This window comes from Sciurus carolinensis, chromosome 3, assembly GCF_902686445.1.
Source record: "Sciurus carolinensis chromosome 3, mSciCar1.2, whole genome shotgun sequence".
Lineage (NCBI taxonomy): Eukaryota > Metazoa > Chordata > Mammalia > Rodentia > Sciuridae > Sciurus > Sciurus carolinensis.
In genome coordinates this window covers 12,894,733-12,920,117 of record NC_062215.1, presented here as the reverse complement: position 1 = coordinate 12,920,117, position 25,385 = coordinate 12,894,733, and the positions used below count along the sequence as shown (strand labels likewise).

At 48.2% G+C, this 25,385-nt stretch overlaps 1 protein-coding gene across 2 annotated transcripts in view; it reads right to left on the bottom strand.

Moving 5' to 3' along the window:
• Positions 1-25,385, bottom strand: part of Prkca (protein kinase C alpha) — a 403,509-nt gene that overhangs the window by 63,107 nt on the left and 315,017 nt on the right. For both annotated transcript variants that reach the window (XM_047543070.1, XM_047543071.1), the window contains exon 9: positions 198-335. In XM_047543070.1, the coding sequence (XP_047399026.1) occupies positions 198-335 (138 nt within the window). The remainder of the gene's footprint in view (positions 1-197; positions 336-25,385) is intronic.

Below are 25,385 nucleotides of genomic sequence, written 5' to 3'. Positions count from 1 at the left end.
CATCCTCTCTGTTCTGAACAGGTGACACGTACGAACCTGCTGTTAGCATTCTGGACACAGTTGTTTTTAATCACGAGAAGTAGGAAGCATTTGAGGAATATGCCCAGGAACCAGGGAGATCTAAAGGGCTATTCTGGAAACCTCAGGGAGAACAAGACTGACCCACCATTCTCTGCCCAAGCCCCTCCACTTCCTACCTTCCCAAAACTCCCCTTCCCCAGCACCATGAGGAAATTGAAGTCGGTGAGTTTCACTCTGTCAAGGTTGTTGGAAGGTTGTTTCCGGTCTTCAGAAGGACTGATCACCTTGTTACCCGCAGGGCCGAGCTTGGCTTTCTAAACGACAGGCACAGACACAAAAGACCATTGGTCATTTTTTCCAAGGAAAGAGTGACAGAGAACAGCACAGGGGACCAAGTTTGATGCCTGCGGGGAGATGGGAGGTGGAAAGGGGAGAGAAAAGGCATCTGAGCACAGGACGTGGCTTCCGCCAGTGCAGGCGGCATGGGGGCAGAACGTCGCCCTTCCCTATCTCAACTCTGCATGCCGCTAACCCAGAGTCGAGTCGTGGGAATCAGCCAAGGACCCGTCGGTTCTAATCCTGGGATGTAAAAGTCAGCTTTGGGGAAGACGGTGTGTTAAGACTATGGATACGTAAAGGAAATAAACCGTGGCTGACGTTTTCCTCACCTGCACATTTTTTGATTTAAAATTTATCTGCATAAAGGAAATTTGTACCCAGGCAAAGAGGGAGAAGAAAGTCCCCTGGAGAGGCATGATGGAAGTGGCAAGGAGCAAGGATGGCTTACTGCTACTTTCAGAGGCACAGCAAGAACAGGCTTTTTATTCACCTTTTTTTTTTTTTTTTTTTTACAGACTGCAGTTTGAGTCACTGTATACAAATGGGGTTTCTATGGTTGTGCACGATGCAGATTCATACCATTCGTGTAATCATACACATACACAGGGTAATGATGTCTGTCTCATTCCACCATCTTTCATTCCCCACTCCTCCCCCTTCTCATTTCCCTCTATGCAATCCAAAGTTCCTCCATTCTTCTCTTACCCCTTACCCCTCACCCCCAATATGTATCATCATCCACTTATCAGGGAAAACATTCGGCCTTTGGTTTTTTGGGATTGGCTTATTTCACTTAACATGATATTCTCCATTTCTATCCATTTATCTGCAAATGCCATTATATTATTCTTCTTTATGGCTGAATAATATTCCATTGTGTATATACACCACAGTTTCTTTATCCATTCATCTGTTGAAGGGCATCTAGGTTGGTTCCACTATCTAGCTATTGTGAATTGAGCTGCTATAAACATTGATGTGGCTGCATCACTGTAGTATGCTGATTTTAACTCCTTTGGGTATAAACCATGAGGAGTGGGATAACTGGGTCAAATGGTGGTTCTGTTCCAAGCTTTCTGAGGAATCTCCACACTGCTTTCCAGAGTGGTTACACCAATTTGCAACTCCACCAGCAATGTACGAGTGTGCCTTTTTCCCCTGCATCCATGCCATTTGTTCACTTTTTAAAAGTTAAGAGTTACGCTCATAAACATAAATGTGGGTGTGCACGGGAATCTGGTTTCACATGAAACACATGGTGGTAAATAATGCTCCAGCAATAGGAGGAGGTTTGTGCACAAGATTCCCCACACAAGGGTCCTGAGGGAGCCACACCCGTGACTCTCATGGAAAGTCCCCATGTCCATGGGGAACATCAAGAGGGCTCAGAAGAAAAGGGGAGATGAGTGGGACCCTGTGGGTGTGAACGTGCTAACAGTTGGCAAGGAGCCCCCAGAGAAACAAAGCCAGCCCAGATGGGTGCAGAATCCACCCCCAACCAGGCTCTGCTGATGAGGGAGCTGGTTATGGGACACACCAGCTGCTGACGGCGCCAGGATCCTGCAGGCTGGCTGACCCTGCACAGACACAGCCCTGATTCTGGGACGAGGACTCTTGCTTTAGATCCATCCTTCCTGAGAGAGCACGTCCTCCTGTCCTGGTGGCACCCTAAGTGTGGCTTTGCTCTCCGGGGACAGCTGTCAGGTGTCACTGGCGTCTATGCCTTTATGGTGAGGTTGACCAAGAAGACGGCAAAAACCAGGGGCAGTGCTGCATGCCTGTAATCCCAGTGGTTCGGGAGGATAAGAGCAGGCTTGCAAGTTCAAAGCCAGCCTCCGCAGCTTAACAAGGTCCTGAGCGACTTAGCAAGACCCTGTCTCTAAATAAAAAATTGTAAGGGCTGGGGGTGTGGCTCAGTGGTTAAGCGCCCCTGGGTTCATTCCTTGGTACCAAAAAGAAGGAAAATAAAAAGGACGGCAAAGGCGGTCAAGCAGGCATTTCAGAAGGGCTTTACTATGGACCGATGCATCAGAGAGACTGGTCCTCAGCTCTAGGGGAAAATGTGGAATTTGCAGTTTTCTTCTTTGGCAGCAGAGAAGGCTTAGGAATCACCACGCTCCCTCTTGGAGCCCAGCCTCCCTTGCTGCACAGTTAGAGGAGCCACCGTGCACGGGAGCCGTTGCTTAGCAGAGTGAGCCCTCCTCGGCTGTCTCTGGATTATCGTCCCTAACACGGGGCTTGGCACAGAATATACAGCCAACACTTGGGTTGAATGAATAGAAGAAAACTCAATGTCTCTCCCAGATGCTGTGCTACTGGGCGACACTCTTCCCTGATGGAAGCAACTCATCTGTGCAGGACGGAGTCCCACGGCCGGAGGCTCTGCTCTCGAGAACTGAGCACACACACTAAAGCTGGCAGAGGTGGCCCTGGTGTTTCTGCTTCAAGCCTAAAGGTATTGACTATGCTGTGCTTGTTGGGCCACAGAGTCTGCGGAAGCAGGCTGGTAACAGATGGACAGAAGCAGCGGACCCGTTCGTTTAAAGCGCACATGTGCGTGGGACTCTACAAAATGTGAAAGTCAAAGAGGGTCAGAGGCTGGAGGCTGAACTCTCTCTTTTCTGAGACCCCATGTGCCCTGCCTCTATTGGGAGTGCATGGGGGAAACAGGTGTGAACTGGGGGCCACCCGAAACACTGAAGGGCTGTGATAACAAAACATGAACCACAATGGCGCATGATGGCCTCACCCTCCGGCAGAGGGTGGAAGGAATCTTAAGGAAGACTTGTGAGAAGGAGCCAGAATTCACCATCGGGTTTCACTGGGGACCCCTCAACTGTGGGACCAGCCCAAGCCTCCGGACATCAGCCCATCATGATTCCAAGCTGAGAAACTTTCTGGTCTGGGTCTAAATTTGAAAGAATCATCAGGAAGTCCACCTTGGAGATGGGCATACCGCCCATGCCACTCTTCAGCTCTTCTGATTTAGAAAAAAAAATGTTATGAACGATTTCATTTTCTCAGGGACTTCATAAGAACATCTAAAAAACACCAACCACAATTATGATTTGTGGATCTGAGGTGCTTACACACTAAGAACATTTTCACCTGGGGAAAGCTGCTGTTCAAACTACTTAGGATGGATTCCGGCTCCCACCTGGTTATGGTGTAGCTGGGAGGTGCCCACGTGTGAGACAAGACAAGAAGGTTTAGAGGTGAAATGACTGGGTTAGAAAAGGTTTAACCTAATCCGTGCATTAATCCCCTGATAGGGATTAACTTGGTGGTAACTGCAGGCAGGGAGGACGTGGCAGGAGGATGTGGGTCCCTGGGGTATATATTCCTTCCCCCTTTCAACACACAAAATCTTCCACCATGATGTTCTGTGTCACCTTGAGCCCTGAGGAATGGAGCCTGTCTTCTATGGACGGAGACTTCTGAAACTGTGAGCCCCAAATAAACTTTTCCTCTTCAAATTGTACTTGTCAGGTTTGTGATCACAGCAGTGAAAAATCTGACTAAAACACACCTGTGGTGGCAGTGAGGATGGGGCTGGAGCCAGCTGCTCCTGACTCACTGGTGTTCCTAAAGAGCCATGTGGCCATGGAATATGGGCTGATGCAGGTGACCGGTCTCCAAATTAGACATGGGGCTTTTGTTGGGCCATGACATAATGGCTTTGTGAGTTTTGTGCTGTGACTTTAGTATATTTACAGGGACAAGATAGGCTGAAGGGAGGTAGAGACAAACCATGTTTTTTTGCATTCCAGAAGTTCTGAGCCTAACTTCAGTAAGATCTTGGACTCAATCTGAAAAGCCATGGATTTTGGAGGAACACCCACGAAGGAGACTCTTGGTCCCAGGAGGTGAAGATAGACAGGAGGAGGCCCTGAAGGGCACATTCCACTGTCCTTTCTCTTCAGCCAGAAGCAGTGTTGAGCTTTCTGCGTTTGACAGAGCAGACAGGAAACAGCGAGGCCAGCATGTGGGTCCGGAGCAGGCCAGGCTGGCCACGCGAGCGGCATTCATGCCCAGGGGGCTGGATTCTCAGTGGCTCGGCCCAGAGGGTGAGAGTGGGTATCTCCCCACCCTGAGCCAGCCCTGAGGTAACAGCGGCATCTTCACACAGTGGTCCCCATCCAGAGTGGACATCCCCCTTGGCTTCCCTCTAGAGCACCCTGAGTGGCTCCACACTGCCACCTGCAGGCCATGCTGTTGAAGGACATGGAGCCACTTCAACAGCAACTCTTCTGCTATGGTGTCTGGCTGACTTCCCGCAAGCTCTACTCCCAATCCTGGGTCCAGCAAACAGTGGGGCAGAAGGAGACCGTCAGTGGATACCTATAGGTGTCACTGATGAGGGGGAAGGCTGGGGGCCACCATGCAGGACTCCCAGGCAGCTCGCAGACCAGGGCTGGGGACCAGATGCCACGAGCTGCTTTGTCCTCCAGTCCACGGGCGGCACCTCCTTTGCCTGGCCAATGATTCTGCCGTTTCCCCCGCCCCTGCCTGGCTGCCTTCTCTCCACCCCTCAGGGCTCAACTGCCACTTCCCCAGGAAACCGGTTCCCTGAAGACAAACTGCTGCTCTCCCTTATGAGTCCCTGGGCTTTTCCTCAATAGCACGTGGCCCCTGGCAAACCTTTGTGGGGACATGTGCTCATTATCTCTTGCAGTCACCCGGGGTCTCACCCAGTCTACCTTCAGATTACACCCCCAGTGTCCCTCCTCTCACAGCCCCATCCCCATGCACTGCGGTGTTGGCCACCTGGCTGGCCTCCCTGGTCCACCCCGCCCTGCAGGCTATTCACTAGAGGCAACCTGCTAAGGGGTCTGGGGGCCTGTCCTGTGCTTGTTTCTCTGACTTCCTGTTTGACAGAGGACAGAGCCCAAGTCCTCTAGGATGGTCGGAGGGGTGGCTTCCCACTCTCGGCCTCAGGCCGGCCTCTCCTCAGCCTCTGTCCCAGCCACACCACCTCCCTGACATTCTGCCTTGGTCTTGGCCTCGCCCTCGTCTCTTCTGAAAGCTCAAAGACACCAGTTCAGAGTGGCCTTCCACCGACCTGCCCCATGCCATCCCTTGCTGCTCCCTCCTGCTGCCTGTTCCTTCCTAGAGCTCGTCACCCGACTGCCTCAGACGTCACCCGGGAGGTTTAGTTCATCCCCCCAATCCAGCTCAAGGGCCTCCCTCAGGCTTCCTAGGAGCTTCCCACCCGTGGCAGACACTGTGCCCCACCCCACAAACCCTGAGCTGTCAGTGCTGCACCGTGTGGACACGTGAGGCTCCTGCAAGTAGCCCGAAGGCCCTCCGGTCACTGCCCCTTCCACCTACCACAGGCTGAAGCGTGTCCCCGCTGCTCACGGACTGAGCGGCCGTTGCCCAGTGGTAAGCAGCTTAGTGGCACACCCTTAGCGGGCTTGCCCTGCTTTCCTGGGTCCGTGTCCCTAGTCCCCACCAGTGTCTCTGGGGATCTCTTCCCAAATAAACCTGCTCTTAACTTTCATGACTGAGTCAGCTTTTGGGGAACCTCGACAAACACATCCGCCTTCTTCGCAGACTTAGGGATCTGCCTTCCTCACTAGACTGCTCCTGAAGGCAAGGAGCGCATCCTCCTGGACTTGGAGCCTTTAGAACAAGCACTACCCCGGGCACAGGGGACGATCCCCAGCATCCCTCATTCATTCATTCGCATGCTCACATGTGTTCGTTAAGTGCAGGGCTGATGGAATCTGCAGAGGCCGGAGGATGGTCAGCAGCAGGAGACCCAGGGTGGGGCTCCCTCTAGGTCTGAGGATGTCTGTGATGCTCTTTAGAGAACTGGAGCTCAGAGGGCAGCAGGTGAGAGTTCAAGGTCTGCACCCCGACTTCACCAGGCACAAGGTGGGGTGATTCTCAGTGTCCCCACCAGGCTCCTAGGAGGAGCACGGATGACTGGTCCAGGGCCTGGTCCCCCGCAAGTGCTTCACGCAGAGTGCCTTTCACGACTTCCCCTCCCGCCTCGTTCTTTTCAGGAAGGGCCAGCGGAGCCCAGGCACAGAGCTCTCCGCCCTCGTTCAACGTGTGGGTCCTCGCGTGAGACTTTAGAATCTTCTCTTACTGATTCCACAAATACCTGTGTGTCCAACGTGCCCCAGACAAGTTGCCCCCGAAGCCCATCGGTCACCTCACACATCACCACGGGTCACAGGTGCCCTCCTCTGTTATCCATTGCTGTAACGCAACACCTGAGACTAGGTAATTATGGTGCCAGATGCTGGGGAAGCCCAGATGGATAAAATGTGGGCTCTCTGAAGAACCTGCAGCCCAAAGGCACCGTGGTCTATACCAAGGCTGCCAAAGGGGGTCTGAGGACCACAGCAGCACCTGTCTGTATCAGAGATACAGACTTTCAGACCCTACTCTAGACTTACTGGTTTGAAATAGGCATTCTTAACAAGACCCTTGGGTGATTCTTGGGCACCTTTAAGTGCTGGTCTGACACAGCTAGGGTGTTTCTCCAGGTGCAAACATCCCTCTCAGATTCAGGGGTCCCCGATGTCCTTTCCACCTTAACGATTTTCAGTCTGCAAAAGAAACCAACAGGCAACTCCAGAAAGAGCCCTGGACTTGGATTCGCAAGAACTGAGACCAAATCTTGGCTCCACCCACAGGTGCCGTGTGACTCTGGGCAAGGGGTGCTGCTTTGCTGAGCCTCAGGCTCCTCCTCTTAGCACGGGAAGACCTGGGCGGCAGGTGAAGCCGGGCAGCCTCCGCAGCACCCCTGCCTGTGGCACCTGGTCACACCCTTCCACCACCTGGTCTTCTCTGCTCTGCTCCTGAGAGAGCTGCTGGTGCCCCTCAAGCTCTTGGAACACGCTTGCCCCATGAATGGGCCTTGAAGGTCTTTGGTATTCAGGGGCAACTGCAGGCTGCCCAGGTCAGCATTCAGTTGAGCCAACTCAACGGCCAGAAACCCTGTGCTATGGTTTGAACGTGGTTCGTCTCCTCCAAAACTCATGTTGCAACGTAATGACGAGTGTAATAGCATCGAGAGGTGGTGGGGTGCTGGGTTGCCGGGACAGAGCGCTTAGGAACGGATCAAGGCTTTCCTCCCAGGAACGGCTAAGCTGTTGTGGGGCTCAGCCCCTTCTCTTTCTTTCTCTACTAGGTGCTGGGGATCAAATCCAGGACCCCATGCATGCTAAGCACGTGCTCTCCCTCTGAGCTACACTCTCATCCCCCTTTTCCCTTTTAACATGTGCCCCTTGCTCTTCCATTTTCCACCATGAGTTGAAGCAGTATGAAGCCCTCACCAGAAGCCAAGCAGGTACAGGCATCATGCTCTTGGATCTAAATAAACCTCTTTTCTTCATAAATTATCTACTCTGAGGTGTTCTGTTACAGCCACTGAAAAAGAAGAAACCTGTGGTCGAGAGTGATGTGTGAGGTTACAGATGGGTTTTGTGGGTGCTCATACCCTGTCGGGAGTCTCATGGGCTCCCACACTCTTGGCATGGGGGGATGGGTCTTGGCTCCAGTCATTTGCCCTGATTTCCCACGTACTTAATGTAGCCCTAAGAAGCTAGGCTAGGACTGGTAAAGGAAAAGACCTTAGCTATGGTATGGAGACTATTTTCAAAGGAAGTAAAAATGGAAACAACAGATGTATAATGTTGTAAAACAGAATAAAGTGACTCTAAATGCTGACGCCTTAGCATGCTTTTAAAAAATTACACTAAAGCACAGCACGTTTTACTGCCTGTGACTAAACAACTCAGAATGCAGGACTTTTAGGTTCCACCAAAGACGGTACCTCAGCATTTGGTCACATCTGGATTCGGGATGCTACCTGGATCACCAGGCTGTGAGATGCAGGAGGGGTGCCTCCAGGTTAGGGAATTAACTAGTAACCAACTCCTGATGCATCTCGTTTCGTACTATTGAAATACTCCTGAAAAGTCGTAACGGTTTGCCACCACTGACAGTTTTCATAGCCCAAACCCTGTGGCGGCTTCTGTGAAGCAAATCACACCAAGTGAGTCTGCACAACTCTTGCAGGTTGGCTTGAAACACGGTCTACATGTATATAAAACGGGTGCCCCAGGAGCCCTGTGGGTGTCACGAGAGGGGCTCCCCATGCTTGGCTCACTGTTCCGGAGTTTTTGAGTTAAAATCAAGAGGAGGCCGTGCCAAGCCACTTGCGTTCCTTATCTATGGTGGCCTGGATGGTGGGAGACGCTTGTTTTCCATGAGGTTAAACGGCCGGCAGCCACGGAGCTGGGGCCTAGGGTGACGGCAGGGTCTAACAGCCTCATGCCGTGGTTGTGCTGCGGTGTTGGACTCTGTATGATGAACATGTACAGCTTTGGTATGCGGGCAGACAAACAGACCAAAGAGACCCAGGGGAAGCTGCTGTCAGTGACTGCTGGCCTCTTGCAGGGCAGCCTTCTGTCTTGGAATTCTGACAAGAGAGCCTGACTTCCCTCCAATGTAAATTCAAGTGCAAAGACCCACCAGCAGTAAGAACGCAGATTGGAAACGGAGGGCAGGTCTCCCACTGGCTCTGATTTCTTCTCGCAGGAACTTTGGGCAATGCTCTGCAGAGTGGGGTGATGTCTCGCCACGCCACACTTCCAATGTGTTCACTCGCTGATCTTGTGAGTGTGTCTTTGGGAATACAGTATCTCCTAGCACTACTGAAAACATGGCTCTGATGAATATATCTATCAGAGGTGTTTGCCGTGCACGGAGAGATGAACTTCACAACAATGGAAGATTCTTCCTACTGCTAAGATTCCAAGGGTGGATGGGCCAACAGTGAGCAACCATAGGAACAAATAAATTACTGTGATTTTCTCCTATAATTATTTTTGGGGGAGGTATGGTAAAAATGTTCTGGGTTCAAGGTTTATCTGAACAACCCTGGCAAAACTAAACTCTGGTGTTTCCATCCGACTCCACCAACCAGGGTATGGTCAACAGCTATATCCGTGTTACACAGAGCTAAGGCCCTCGGCAGAGCATCAAGCTGGAGGGTTAAGAGTGATTAAGTGTTGCAGAAGAAGAAAGCCATGAGGGATTTCCAGAGAGACCATTAACCAAGGAGGTGTGTTAACACCACGAGCCATGACATCTGACAGCTATTCCCTGCTACTCAGTAACCAGGCAACCGGTTAAAATGATGCTACTTAATGGGCATTACAGCCTCCCAGGTAGACAGCTGGAGTCAAGTGAGCTGCTCACCATTCTCTGGCTAAATGCTTTTTCATCTTCTGGGACAGGGCACACCAAGCACGCTGCCACTGGAGGGCCTCTGCACTTCCTGCCTTCTCTGATCCAGATGGGCACAGTCCTGTCCCTGCTCCAGTGACGCACTAACCCGAGGACCCCCCACTCCCCCTGCTGTGGTCTGTGTCCCCTCCCAGGCTTCTGGCTGCCTATTTCACTTTTCTCCACTTGTTTGCCATCCCTCTCCCTGCACTGGAAGAGCACAGGGGCCCTGGCCGGTCCATCCACTGCTCTATCCATCCCCAGGGTCCAGGAGGCACCTGGGGTGTGGCAGGTTTCCAGCACTCTCAGAATCAGTGACTGGGCGGATGGGGAAGGCACCTGCTTTCCATGTAACATTTTTCAAAAGGCAGAGTTACTGCTTTGAAACAATTTCTATGAGGCAGCTTCTTATTATAAAGTAATCCATGTTCATTTTTGAAAATTTAACAGTCATAGGTGGAAAAAAAAGGAAAATACCAACAGAAAAATTTAAGTATGCATAAGTTTAGCACCTAGAGACAGCCATTGTTAACATTTTGGTATCCTTCTAAACCTTTCTTTTCAGGCTTTCTTATTTGACACACAGAGAATTACATTGTTTGAAACCTGCATGATTTTAGTGGCTGACTAAGACCTCACTATGTGGTTCTAGTGACCACTTCCCTGTTATTGGATACCTGGGTTATTCCAATTTTCATTAACACGCAGGTGAAGAGTTTTTAGTTGGAACCTCTAGGCTGAATTCACTGCTTTCTTCCTCTATCAAGGCTTAGCAAACTTGTTCTATTAATACTGTTGGGCTTGCAGACCAAATGCTGTCTTTGTGGTAACGATCAACTCTATTGTTTTTGTGCAAAAGCTACATACATGAATGTGTGGCCGAGTGCCAACAAAACGTTCCCAGGAACAGGGAGCAGCCAGGCCTGGGCCGTGGGCCGTAGAGTCACTTGCACTTACCCTACGTCATGCAGTTTCTCGAATCATCTTCATTTTCAGTGAGACGAAAATAAATAAAATGACTATTCCTTGCTAACCCATCAAAACAGCAACAACTAAGGACCTTGAATACACCTGAATCCAATTACTACTCAGTCTCTTCCAAGGTAGTATTTGTTCAGCAAGCCAAAATTTAAGGGAGACATATTAAGCCATTTTCTTAATGAGAAATATTTCTATGGACACAGCCACTTAGGCTATTGCTACTGTTAAAATGAATGTACAGGAAGCCAGCAGGCCTGTTGTCATGACAACTGAGCCATACTCCAACAGTAAGTGTGGGACCCCAGACCTATAAGCACTTATGCCTGATGTGAAAAATGCAAAGCGCTTGGCTTTCTTCCTACCAAGGATCATACGCTCCTAGAATCCTGATGGGCCATTTTCCTTACAGCCAACCTATTGTTTCTCCATGTCCCAGATTAGTCCATTGACGGCTGCCACGTCTGCAAGGCTGGCTCCTCTTGAAGGGAGACTCCTTGTCTCACCTAAGCCGCCCTGAACAGCTGTTGCCCTTAGTTCTTCCCAGTTGCTAAGAGTCCAGGAGTCTCTTTTGAAGATCCCGCCCCCCATCCCCAAATTACCCTGAGTTGTTCCACCTGCAAAAATACGATCTTCCTCCCACTAGGGGACTGATGACATACCCACACCTTACAGGAAGGCCTCGTGTGAGCAGGTATGGCTGTGACATACATTTTGATTGATTTTTTTTGAGACCTGTTATTTCCCTGCCAGTAATACTCCCTTTAGGGATTAACACCACACTGGATGTCTGAGTCAGCTGGGGCAGAGCCGGGAGTCACACGAACTCCGAAGGTGCTATGCAAGCAAAAGATTCTTCAGACTTCCCACAGTGTTGCCTAGAAGCAGGGAATTCTTCTCTGCTACTGGGAAAGCAAAGCAGATGAAATGGGCTGGGGCCCTGGGCAAGAGGAGCCTTCCAGACCCAGAGGAGCCCTTGACTGCTTGCCTTTCCAGCAGCTCGACGATTCCCCCAAATCAAGGAGCCACTGGGAGCACAGAGTGATGACTTTATCACCATGTCCATTATAAAGTGGAGGTCCAGGTGGCAGCTCATTGCTATCTTCAATGTAGATTGTAGGGAATTTTTCATTTGCAATTCTTTACTGCCCTCTAGTGGTGGTTATTTTGGGGAGAGAGGCTCCATCTTGACTGGGATGTTTTTTAAAGCAGAAATACATCTAAGGTTAAGTCCTAGCAAGTGCTACAGGGCTACACAAGTGAGACACAAATTGTATTTTCTCAGCTGAACCTTTACAGAGATGAGTGAAACTGCTAATGTGAGAAAAGCCTTTGCAAAAGGTCAGTAGAGCTTCAGAGTGGGAACTGATGCCGGAAGTGGGCGGGGGAATCCCCTGGCACTTTATTTCTAGAAAATAACAGCACCCCAAGCAGTTCTAGACCTCCCTGAGTCTCCTGACTCCTCCCAAGCCATTGACTGGGTCCAGACTCTGTAAGTCGTAGATACAAGAAGTAGGCAGGAGGGAAAAGGAGCGGTGAGGGCTGCCAGGGTGGGCCAAGAGGGCCACTGTGTCTTAGAAGGAGAAGCAAAGAACAATCTGGAAAATAATGAGAAATGATGCCAGTCACCAGCCAGGATTCAATGAAGAAGCTACTGTAGGGAAATCCAATTGGAGCTAAAGAAGCGCAGGACGCTGGCTCCCTGAAGTCAATAAAAACCAGCCAGGCCGTCACCACTGCACAGCAGCAGAAAAAAGATGAGCCAGGCAACCCGGTCCTGAGCAAAAGGCTCTGGAGCCTGCATCCTCAGAGAGGTGGTATATTGGTGTATATATATATATATATATATATATATATATATATATATATACACACACATATATATATATATAAATTTTAAAGATCCTGTCCCCAATATGTAGGATATATTTGCTCAACCTTTCAATTTAAATTTTTTTGCAAAATGTCTAATTCATAGGAGCAAGCATTTTGAAAGTACAGCCAAGTGCCATTAAATTTGACACAGAATTTCCAAAAACTCCTGATTTTATTCAGTCTTCATGGAGCATTTTTAAACCACACTAGGGTTTTTTTTTTTTTTTTTTTTTTTTTTTTTTTTTTTTTTTTTAAATCAGGGACCTACTTAAAGCTCTGAGGAGCACCTGCTTCCATGCTGGGCAGCTGTGCTGCTCTGGGTTCTCTGCTGGGCTCTCCATGGCAGAGCTCCGGCAGAAGCTTGGGGCACTCATTGGTGGCAAGTGTGGGAGCTGGAGTCCACCAGGTGGGGACTGGAATGCCAGGTCACAGTATTTTAACTTCTCCAAGGTCTCAGTTTTCTCATCTGTGAAATGGACCAAAACTCCTTCATCCTACACACATGGGTGACCCACTTCCTGTAGTGACAGGGTCTGATCAGGGTTCAGTGGCTGGTAGCAGCTGCCACTGAGAAGTCTGGTCACAGCCATCAGATGCTGCAAGGAGGGAGCATTGGAAAAGAGAGTCCTTCTCCAGGAAGGGGCAGAGGAGGAGATGATACCAGGGGCCATGGCTGTGCAGTCCACAGGGGTTTGCTGTCAGTCAGTCTCTAGGACAGGAGGGGACTATGGGAGGAGCTTTGGGGGAGGGAGTCTAAGAGTAAGATAGGGGCCCTTCCCATCTCTGTCCATGGCACAGGCCTGGTGGGGCCTCACGAGCTGCTGGGGTCAGGGGTACTTTTGCTTTCCACGTGGACCTTATGCCCTTGTGCCCTGGCCCTCCAGGTCTGGAGGCCTGGGGGCGTGGAAGGCTCAGCTATAGTTCATGAGGGTGCATTCTCCCACAGGAAGCAGTGGAGGGGAAGTGGCTGAGATGCAGTAGCCTCAAGGGCAGAAGGCCTAGATTTGGGGAGGAAAGTTGTGTAGACAGATGGGTTCACTCATATACAAGATGCTCCAACATCTCCCAGATGCAACTGGTGGACCTTGGAAGTAGAGGGGGGTTTTATGTTAACAGGTTAGGAAGGAGTCAGTGAAATCTAAGTTAATACAATTACTATGACCTCCATGGGTACCCATGGGGTGCTGGCACCTGAGGCAAGTGGATTTAAAGGAACACTCTAATAAGAAATGAGACTGTGGCAGTGAGACCCGCAGAGAGCCGCCAGTTCTGGGTAAGTTCCCACCCATGGCAGCCAAAGGTGAGTCACAGAGAGGAGGACCCATAATGAAAGACATGGGAAACACCAGTGTTTGCCCACCTGGGGTCTCCCAGGCTGGGGCCCATGAGCAGCTGAGGAAGAGCCCAACACAGAGTTTGCATTAATTTAGCAAGTGTCACTTGGCCAACATACCTTGGCACCTCTGCTGGGGAAGAAAGAGCTACAGGTCTTAACTCCTGGGCTCGGAAGCAGTGAGGATCCTGACCACAGTGAGCACATAACCTAGCCAGGCCCTAAAAGTTCCAGGCAGTTTTTATAGTTATTCATTTAATCTTCCCAACCACCCTGAGGTTGGTGCTTTTTATCATTTCCATCCTGAAATAGGAGAACCTGGGGTGAGAGGGTGACCTGTGTGGCGAGCTGGGTTGAAACCAAGGCCACTGGCACCTACCCACTACCCTGGGCTGACAAGGTGACAGGGGAGCTGCCCAGCAGGTGCAGGGAGAGGGAAGTCCTTTCAGAGATGGGGAAGCCCCTCCCAGAACTGGGAGGAGCCACAGCCTGCCTTCATGGGGGGCGGGGTACCCAGGAAGGTCACAGACTTGCCCTAATCCTTCCTTCCGTTTTCTCTTTATTTTCCTCTTCAGTCACATCTGTTTTATACCAGCATTTAACTTTTCTACATGTTATGAAATACAGTTCTATAATTTGTCTGTTCTTTCTCCCTGGAATAACAAGAAACTTTAATGTAATAACAGGGATGAACAAGCATTGCTCAGTCATGTCACATCACATGGACAAAAGAGGTTGAGGTCACATTTTGGGTATTTGGGTCAGTGAGTTCATTTCACCTGCACAGAGGGGTCTGGGCAGGTCAGGGTGTAAGATGACAGGCAATGGATTTGTCTGTAAACAGGAATGCTCTCTGCCTCTTTGAATGCCCTAGAGCTGCCCATCTCCTCTGAGAACTCGGACTGGTTTTACTCTGGGTGAAGGAGTCGCCTAGTGGCTCAGTGTGAGCTTCTCCAAAGCAAATGCGCAGCATGGCGAGACAGGTTTAAAACCCAGACAGGAGGAAGCATCAAGAGAATTCTCCAAAGGCAGATGTGCTCCCCCATGATGCTCGCCACATTCTGCAGGACTTGTGTGATTTCAAGATATACTCCTTCCTTTCCCACTTCCAAATTCTCTGGGTCACTGATCTCCTGGAGGGTCCCTCAAGGGACACATTTGTAGTTCTAGAGATGACAAACTCTAAAAACATTAACTATTACTTTCCTTATCTATTTTATTTCCTTCCTGTCTTCCTTTGTTTGATGTGATACTGGGAATTGAACCCAGGATCTTGTGCATGTTAGGCAAGTGCTCTATCACCAAGTTACACCTCCAGGTTTTTGAGACAGAGTCTCATTAAACTGCCCACGCTGGCCTCAAACTTGTGATCCTTCTGCCTCAGCCTCCTGAGTAGCTGGGATTACAGATGTGTGCTACCCTTCCTGGCTATTAGAAGCTCTCTTTAAGACACTATCTTTAAAAGAGAGTATTATATGTTGAGTGAGTCTAGCTTGGAGAGGAAGGTAGGATTTTTCCTTTTACTAATTCTTCACCCAAGTGTTTGACTATTTACATTTTCCAGTTTGTTCCAGTACAAATGTACTGGCACAATGTGGGGCTGGTGTTAGTGGTGAATGAAGGCAATGCATTGAGAGTTCCAGGTCCCCTGAAGAGAGAGGTACAATTAGAAATGACCATAATAGATCTGGTTTTAAAAATAATTTACATGCAATTTGCAAAATTCCATCAGCTAATCTGAGGATAGAATGGTTGATGAGGTGATAACAATTAACTGAGTTGGGAAAAAATTTAAAAAATGAGAAAACATGAAATACAATGAGAAGCATTAAGCCAGGAATTAAAAACATCAGGACAACTGGATGATTTCAGTCTGTGATATGTTACATACACCCTCCCTACAAACCTGCTCATGTAATGAAGTGTATCATATTGATTGCATGCTAATGTAAATGCATGCTATTTAAAATTGAAAATGAGTCTTAACTGATATGTGACTAAAATACCTCTATTAGCAGAAAGGAAAATGAATTGTCAATTTAAAGATGCACTCTTTTCTGTTCATTTGATGCTTTTAAGAGTTGAACGTATCATTGATTTCTGGTCCTTGGCCTTAATTCTGTAAATTTTAAACTAACCTAATGTGAAGAACAGGGGAGACTGGTCTATGTTTTGGGTAATGAAGACACTGGAGGGCTGTGACACACAGACTAAGACACTAGTGGGGTGAGACTCCAGCTACCAGAACAGAGTGTATCTTTAAGAGAGGAGAACATGGCTGGAGGTCCAAGTTCAGCAGTCACAAAAACCAAGGAAAGAGTTTTTGTGGAAGGCAAGGTGGAAAAGGAGAGTGGAAGAAGAACTTCCTTTAAGAAGTGAACATGACATCCCTATAAAAGACAGGAGAAGGAGAAAAACAGCTGGGTCAGTAGGGGAAAGGCTACATCCTTGAAAACAGCACCAAGAAAAAGAGATTGAGCACCACACACCATAGAATTCATTTACTATGCAGAACATACAGGGACAGGACAGTGGACGCCTTGAGACACAGCACGAGGGCTCGGGGAGGAGGGGAGGCCACCTTTGGATGTTCTCTATTCAGGGGGCTCTCCAGCTGCTGAGGTTTGGATCTCAAATGTCCCCCCAAAACATGATGAAAGCTTGGTGGCCAGTTCTGGGAGAGTGTGGAAATGTTAGGAGGTGGGTCTAGTTGGAGGAAGTAGGTTGCTGGGAGCATGTCCTTGAAGGGTGTATCTTGTCCCCAGCTGCTGCTGCTGCTGCTCCTCTTCCTCCTCCTCCTCTCTCTCCCTGCCCCAAGCTTCCTGGCTGCCAGGAGGGAGCAGCTTTGCTCCCACACACCTTTCCACCTTGATGTTCTGCCTCCCCCACAGGCCCGACCATGGAGCCAACTGACCATGAACTGAAAATCTGGAACAGCCAAAAGTAAGTCTTTCTTCCTTTTAGTTAAGTTTCTCAGGTATTGTGTCATGGTGACAGGACACTGTCTAATGTACCAGCCAAGCATCTGTTTTGGCCACTGGAGGGATAGGAACTAACTTGTTCCTATTTGGACAATGAAAGGCAGAACACTTCTCTCTCCTTCCTAGTGGCATTTATGTGACTAGATGTGGTCTTGTACCCAACAGGTCCTCTGTATTCACGGGCATGTTCAGCTTGGGGCCAATCCATTATGACAGGATAATGGGGCATTTGGTTAATTTACGTCTTCTGAAGAGCACACAATTTCATACATGGTTTGCCATTCTTTAAGAAATTAGAATAAAATCAAACCCACTTATTTTGAATCAATTTTGTTTTTTCTTGATGATTCAGAAGGATCTTTGTATGTCAAAGTGCCCAGGGTTACTGATAATAACACACTGGTGTGGCACGGGTTAATCAGCTCTGGGAACCTGGAGCCAGGTCACTGGGGCCCACGTGGCAGGCTTACTTCTTTTCACCTCTACTGCTGTCAAAGAAAACCCAAATGACTGGATCACTTCACTGTCTCAAGTACTAATGTGAGAAAAATAAGTTGACATCGTCTTAACAGAGAATTTCCATACAAGGAGTCATGAGAGGGATCCTAGAAGTTCGCACAGAGTGTGAGGTGGCTTCATGTGCCAGAGAGGCTGATTTTCTGAACCCAAATTCCACAGCCTGAACGGGTCATAGCATTCCTGAACCTGAACGTGAAGGGGAAATTAGGGGCAGATTATACTTTAGAGTTATAAGACTCTGTCTTCTAAAATGGGAAAGCGGTCAAATCATGACTTGATATCTCTTTTCATAGGTATTGATAGATTATCTTCTATTACATCTTATAATTATGGTTCTTTAAATCAGTAGTCAGCAATCTATTTATAATTGTTCTCAAAATAGGCCATTTTATTCCAACCCCAAAAGCTCTATTTTCAGCTTAAGATCTTGATTCCACATCAAGATTAAAGGGAACCAATAATAGCAGCAAAAACATCCATCCTGGAATGTTGGTGTTGGAAAGACTCTGAGAGGAAGTTCAATCTGGCCTTTCCCCTGCACCTTTCTGGTCGGGCCGCCTGACCTTTCTTGGATACCTCTTGGCACAGGGTACTCTGGATTAGCGAGACGTGCTGAGAAGTGCATGTGGCGGCTTTGGGAAGCGCCTGCCTCCGACTTCCCTCTGCAATAGGTTGCTTATTGCTACAAGGAGACAAAAAACTTCTAGCAGAGCTTCCTCCACATGACTGCTGTGCAGCTTCAAGGCTGCAGCAGCTGCTGCTGGGCAGTTGGTATTCTTAGACTCCAATGGACCTAGAAAGAACGGTAAGGCTCTTTCACATTCGAATGTGACATGAAAACAAAAACCAAAAAAGACCACCCAGAGCATTCTGGCCACAGGTTCCTGGCCCTCACTTTGGGGGCTGCCATTATGAATTCTCTCTGGCCCTAAGACTTGTGAATGCCATGCCACATCAGGTGGGCTTGATCAGGGTCTCCAGAGCTGGAGTCGCTGGTACCCAGACAATGACCTGACTTTGGCAGACTTGGAGGATCCCTGAAGTAGGGCAGCTACTGTCTAGGAGAGGAGAAGGGCGAGGTTGAGGAGAAAGTCCTGGTCCCACTCCACTGGGAGGCTCAGGACTACCATCCAGGGAGTGGAGACAAGGTCAAAATACCAGTACCAGTACCGCTCCAAGGTTCTGCCGTATTACTCTATCCCCAGGGACAAGCCTGGTAGGGGAGCTATATCATCCGCCCAGCAGAGATTTCCAGAGCTAGCATTTCCGCAATCATACAAAGTACAAGACAGGACCTGGCCCCTCTCCAGCAGCAACCAGGTGCATCACATGCATGGGCTGAGCGACTTGCCACAGGGATCTGGGTCTGCTCCAGAACAGCCTCTCCATTCTCCAACCACCCCAGGGATGCGCTGCTCTGCTGAGGAAGCCCAGGGGACAGGGGAAGCCCTGGGGCCCAGTGCGTAGGTCTCTGCGTCGCATTTTTAATAAGCGCCCAGATGTTCCTGGTCCCTGCTCCAACCACATTTGGAGCTGCAAGGATCCAGAGCACAGGCTGGTCACCACTTCTTCCTTCAGGATACTCAGGGATTTAGTGTCCTTGGGCCTGAACTCTCCAGGGACTTTCCACCCTAATTCTCTTAGAACAAGTTTCTTGGGACGGACAGCAAACAGCATAACAATGGTGTTGCTCTAGTCTAGGAGTGACATCTTGGGAACTTCAGCTTTCTCTAGGTGCCTGAGATATAGCCATAAAGACCCACATCAGTGTCCAGTCTCCAAGTTTACATTTGTGCCGGTGGAAAATGTCTCTGTCTTTCCCTGTTCTAATTCCTATACACGGAGGGAAGCACCCTGGTGCTCACTGGTCTGCTGTGGGTACCCGGGGTCTGGGATATATGGATGCTTCTAACATTTAATAATGACGATTAACAACATTTAATGCTTCTAACATTTAATATTAGTCTTGCCTTGCTTCTTCAACCAGCTACACCTAGTACTAGCCATCCTCCTAACTATAAACACAATCCTTTTCACATCATTCCTGAATTCATTAGGACAGTATAGACGATCGGGATGTGTAGTCTTTTTGTTGGTTTTCCTACAGAACTATTTCTCCAAGATAATAGAGAACACGTCACCACTACTGTAATACAAATGCATTCATCTTCCCTTATGGACTAGTCAGAAGCTCTGTGCTGTTGCCTTCAGAGACAGTCTCTGTGTTTGCTCAGATGAATGGCAGCTTTAACCTCTGCTGACGACGATCTAATGAATGTATGGAAATGATTTTCACTATAAAACCTACTTCAGTCTAAGACTTTGCTTCTAAGACAAAGCTGAAGTACACACATTAAAATATCTCTCAACCGAAGTGTATTTTATAGATTTTTTTCCCTCTGAACATCACACGGTTCAGAAAGTAATTAAGTAAGCTATTTAGGGACCAAAAAGAAGTACACTCCATAGTGGGGGCACATAGATTTTCTGTTTTGTGTCGAAAAGGTCACCTGAAAGCATTCAGGTTTCTATAGTAACAGAGGCACGGCTGATCAAATCAACAAATAGCTACGACTTATCTAAGGGTCTCCAGTGAACTATTTTTTTCCCCCATCTGGAAGAGAACATTGCAAATTAGATAAAGTCTTCAAAGACAATGGAAGGTTTCAGAAAAAAATCCAATTTCAACAGTAGTAATGAAAAGAGAAAAATGCCTGCTTGCTCTTTCCACATCTAACGTAGGGACTGAGCCTGATCTACATGGATTTAAGTACTTAACTACAGTAGGATTGGGTGGTATTAATTTGCTAATCAGTAAGAGGGCGAATCTCCAAACGTTTCCCTTGACTAAATGAACGGAGATTCACGTGCAACCTGAAGGCAATTTGCAGCATCTCCAGGGTGATGCTGCTTGGAGTTCCCGGATCTATGTCACAAACCCGCAAAGCAGCTCCTTCACGATCAATTTCATTTTGGCTGCTTTTGGTTTAGACCCCGGTACGGAGCTACATGGTCTCACTCACTCACACACACACACACATACACACACACGCACACACACAAAACCAACAAAACAAAAACCTGTGAAGACACACACATCATATATTTATTTTTCTGCATGTGTTTGGGGTGCTCGTGGCCTAGTTGTGGGGATCCGGGGATGGGGAACCCCCAGTGGCTCATAAGTGTGCCTCTTGATGGAGGCCCAATTCCTCACCTCTCAGCTTGGCTGACCTAAGTCATCTGGATGGGTGAGAAGGAAGTGGGCCTCCGGGCAGTGCATGGTTGGGGGAGCTGGGTGCTCCCTCACTAGGTTCTCCTTTCCCTTGCGGAAGCAACTGCAGGCTGAGGGGGCCTCTCTTGGTTCTGAGCTGCACCACTTGGAGAGAAGGGGCACAGGACATTTCTTCTTATCCTCCTCCATGTACCTAGTCTCAGATATTTCTTTTCAACAGTGTGCTGGAACTTCTCCCCTGAGTTCCTAGAGTCCCACAGAGGTAAGCTCATTCATAAGCGATTGTCAAAGCGATGCTTCTACAGGGGGACAGTGGTAGAAAGCTTTTATTCCACCACCTTACTGACATCTAGCTTTCGATTCTGACCAGTGGTTATTTTTAGAGTCTGTTTGAACACGGTTTTCAAAATTTTAAAAATTAGCTATGAAAGCTTAGTGTCACTTGCAAAATATCTGTTCATGTAGCCCATACATCCACAAGCCCCTAGGGGAGACGCTTTAGTCTGAGAGGGAAAACAACTTGGTGTCAGTGTGGAAGGTCTTGATGAGTTCTCAGAATCTTTACTTCCGTTCACCTCTGATCTCTTTTACAACTTTCCAACTAAGCAAAAAAATTCAATCAATCTCAACTGTGACTTCTGGCACTATTAGAGACGTGCAGTATTAAACTACCAGGTAACTGAAATATTATCCCAACTTTGTTGCATCCTCATCTCTAATATTATTACTTGAAAAATCATACTGACCTGGACCTAGTTATAGGCCCAGAATCTTGAAAAAGGGACCCAGAAATCCAGATTGTTTAGAAACAAATGATTTATGAATCCTGGGAAAGTATAAGGTCATGGGTCTCCATGTCAGTCCTTATCTCAAACATCCTATTTTTCTTCATTGGGAAGAATGTTCTAGACAACCCCGGTCCAATGTAAGCCACATATAGAGTTTTACATTTTCTAGTAAACTCATTAAAAATGTAAAAATAGCTGGGCGGGGTGGCACATGCCTATACACCCACCAGCTCCAGAGGCTAAAAGGATAACAAGTTCAAAGCCAGCCTCAGCAAGTTAGTGAGGCCTAACCACTAATAAAAAATAAAAAAGGTCTGGGGATGTGGTTCAGTGGTTAAGAGTCCCTGGGATCAGTCCCTGGTACAAAAAAAAAAAAAAAAAAAAAAGGTGTAAAAAGAAACAGGTGAAATTAATTTCAATATTGTTATGACATTAAATAATAATATATAATGTAAAATACACAACATGAAATTTAGTTTTTGTTGACTATGTATTTAACTCAATATATTCTGATTATTATTTCAATATGTAATTAATCCAAAATAATTTGTGAGATAATTTACCTTCTTTTCATGTGACTAAGTCTTTGAAACCAGGGCCTGTTTTACACTTCTGGTCTGTCTCAGGTCAGACTTAACACAATGCAGATTTTCAAAAGTCACATGTGACCAGTGGCTATCAATTGAATGCAGTCCCGGCAGGACTTTCGAGGTGAATGCACCTCGAAAAAGTGCACCATTCACTTTTGGGCATTTGGGGTGAAGTGGGCATTTGGCTGATGGTACACTGGAGTCAACGGGAGGTAGGCAGGTTGGTTCCTCTGGGCCAATCTATCCAGCGGGTAGAAGGATTACTGGCCTTCTTGCCTTCCGAGAAGAGAGGCTGGGCATGAAGTCAGTTGAGGATGATGCTGGTCTACGGCTGGAGAAAACCAGACTCCTCACGAGGGAGCTGGCTTGCAGCTCCGGGTCCTGGGGGCAGAGCCCAGATGCTCAGGGCTGGGAGTGAGGCCAAGGTGGCCTCTGTGTTCAGAAGGCCAGTGGAGAAGCCTCGAGCTCCAGCAGCCTCCTGTGTGCCACGTGCCAGGAGGGAGGGCGGAGGCAGAGATGGAAAGGGAAGTCTGTCTGCTCAAGACATCACCACCGTGGGGGACAGTCGGGCCTCGGGCTCTGGGAAGCTGAGCACCAGGACAGCCTGTGTGCCAGTCTGTTCTCGACTGATTCCTGGCCAGAACATTCTAATGCTCAAAGCAGTGTTCTGAGATGGTTCTTGCCGGTCTGGTGACTTCATTTGCACATATAAATGTAGCCTTGGAGTTTACAGCTTTTCATGAATACAAGTCAAAACCGAATTTGAGTAATAGCTATTTCATATAATCAACTACTATAAAAGCAAAAAAAGGGAACCACGAGTGAAAAACTGAGCACTTACTCTATGTCAGGTACTTGTCTACACAACTTGTGTATTGAACCTATTTAATCCGCCCACTGGTCCTGAGCCCGGGCTGCTGTTATTATCTCCGTTTTGCAAACAAGGAAGCAAGAGGTCAGAGGTTAAGGAACTTATCCAAGGTCATCGGCCAGGAAGTGGTAGAGCAGAGATGTGAAGCTATGGCTAGCTACTCTAACTGCATATTCTTTCCAGAATACCATGCTGAACATTGAGCAACTTGCCCAAGGTCAGGGTATCTGAATCCCAGCAGCCTGGCTGCAGGACTGGGGCTTCCAGTCACTGTGCAACAGCACTTCTCCAGTCAAAGTGGCATGTGGGGCCCTGCACAGAAGTGCCAGGTGCCTCACAGTCACCACTGAGGCCTGTCCTCACCGCTCTGTCAACACTGCCCTATTAGCCTCCCACCTCCTGCTCCCCAGGAAGCGACAGGATGAGAGGGGGCACTCAGAACTTGACGTCCTGAGTGGAGCCTGTGTTTCGTGCTTAACCACAACTTTCCTTCTTTGTAGAACTTCAAAAATATTTCCCTTTAGAGAGCTGACACCAGTTTCAAGTGACGCTGTGATTAAATAAATTCATCTTGCTCTCTTGGGTGCAGATACTCAGCAGAGTTATTGACAACCTATCATCCGCCAACTTTCTAATGGCAGGCCGTTTTCATCATATTCTCACAACAGATCTATTCCACTGCAGCAACGCCCAAAGTGTGCTGCCTCTTAGCTGAAGAGGAGTCTCTTCAGCGTTTTAATTTGTGTATTTGTGTGTGTGTGACGGTGGGTGGGGACTGGGGACTGAACCCAGGGGCGCTTTACCACTGAGCCACAGCCCCAATCCTTCTTATTTTTTTGAGACAGGGTCTCACTAAGTTGCTGAGGCTGGCCTTGAACTTGAGATCCTCCTGTCTCAGCATCCTGACTTGCTGGGAATACAGGCATGCACCACTATACCTGGTGTTATGGTTTGGATGTGAGGTGTCCCCCAAAAGCTCAAGTGTGTGAGACAATGCAAGAAGGTTCAGAGGAGAAATGATTGGGTTGTAAGAGTCTCAACCTAATCAGTGAATCAATTCCCGACGGGATTAACTGAGTAGTAACTGGAGGCAGGTGGGGTGTGGCTGGAGGAAGTGGTTCATTGGGGGCGTGGCTATGGGGCATATATTTTGTATCTGGAGACTGCTTCCTCTCTCTGCTTCCTGATCTCACGTAAGCTGCTTCCGTCTGCCACACTCTTCTGCCATGATGTCAGCCTCACCTCCATCCCCATGGAATACAGCCTGCCCTCTATGGACTAAGACTGCTAAAACTGTGAGCTCCAAATAAACTTTTCCTCCTCTATGTTTGTGCTGGTCAGGTCATTTAGTCATAGTAGCAAAAAAGTAGACTAAAACACCTGGTTACTATGTTTTTTTTTTTTCCATACTGGATTTTGGAGGGGGTGGAAGTTAACAGTTACAATAAAAAGAGAAAAATGCTAAGGTGTTTTCACGTTTTATTTTTTTTAATGATGTATAATAAATGATGAAAACAAGGAAACGCCTGGATGATCAAGCTGAATAACATGGTGTCCCCTTGTGGCTTCTCATTTAAAGAAAGCGGGCTTTTTTTTAGGTTAGAATCTCTGTGAACTAATAACAAGGAGGACAAGCAACCCCACGGGTAGAAATGAGTTCACTTAACGTCTCTTTGCAGCTGAGAGCCATCAAAACACAAACTAGAAGTGGTAATGGTGATCCTGGATCCTGTCTCCACTGGAAGGAGTTACCTCCACTAGAGTTACTTGCTCTGTGGCTTCATTTCTCTCCAGGTGGCAGGATGGGGGAAGACAGTCAAGGCTAGAATAAGTTGCCCTAGAGAAGCGGGGGCCATTTGTAGGAGAGGGGCTCTGCCCTGGAGGGAAGAGGGTGAGGAGGGGAAGCCCTGGAAATGGCCCCAGAACGCACCTCCATTTGTCTTTCCTTCCCTGGGCTCCCGCTGTTTTCTTAATTCTAGGACAACTTGAACTCTGGAGGTAGGCATGGCCCCCAGTGGGCCCAGGAGAGGAATCAACTGACTGATAAATGCAACACAAAAATGCTCAAACCCACTGATAAGCATAGCAGGGAAACTGCCAATGGCACAAAGAACCCTTAGAACTGCTTTGAAAGAGGGTGCGATACGGTCGGGCACCTCCTTTCCCGACTGGAAGGCTGGCTCAGCACGTACCTCCCTGGGCAGAGCCCAGGATGCCAGCAATTCTGCACCTAGAGTTTTGTAAAGGACTGAAATGGCGATGCTGCACCAAGGAGAGTAAGGGGCTTTCGTGGGAATGGAATCAGTACTGGCGGCCCATCGTGTTTGTTCTCAGTGTGGTTCAGATCAATCAATCATCTGCCAGATGTGCCCAGTTGTGAGTCTATGATCAGGATCCTACACCAAACCAGTGAATGCCGAAGTGTCAGGACCAGTGACATCTCATTGTGGGCTTACGTTCAGTTCTCTGACAACCACTGATAGCCTGCTTTGCTCAGAGGTTTCCTGATGCATTTCCAGATGCACAAAGTCCCCAATTTACAACAGAGTGTATCCCGGAAAGCCATCTGCATGTAAATCAGGACATATTTTCCCATATAAGCAACA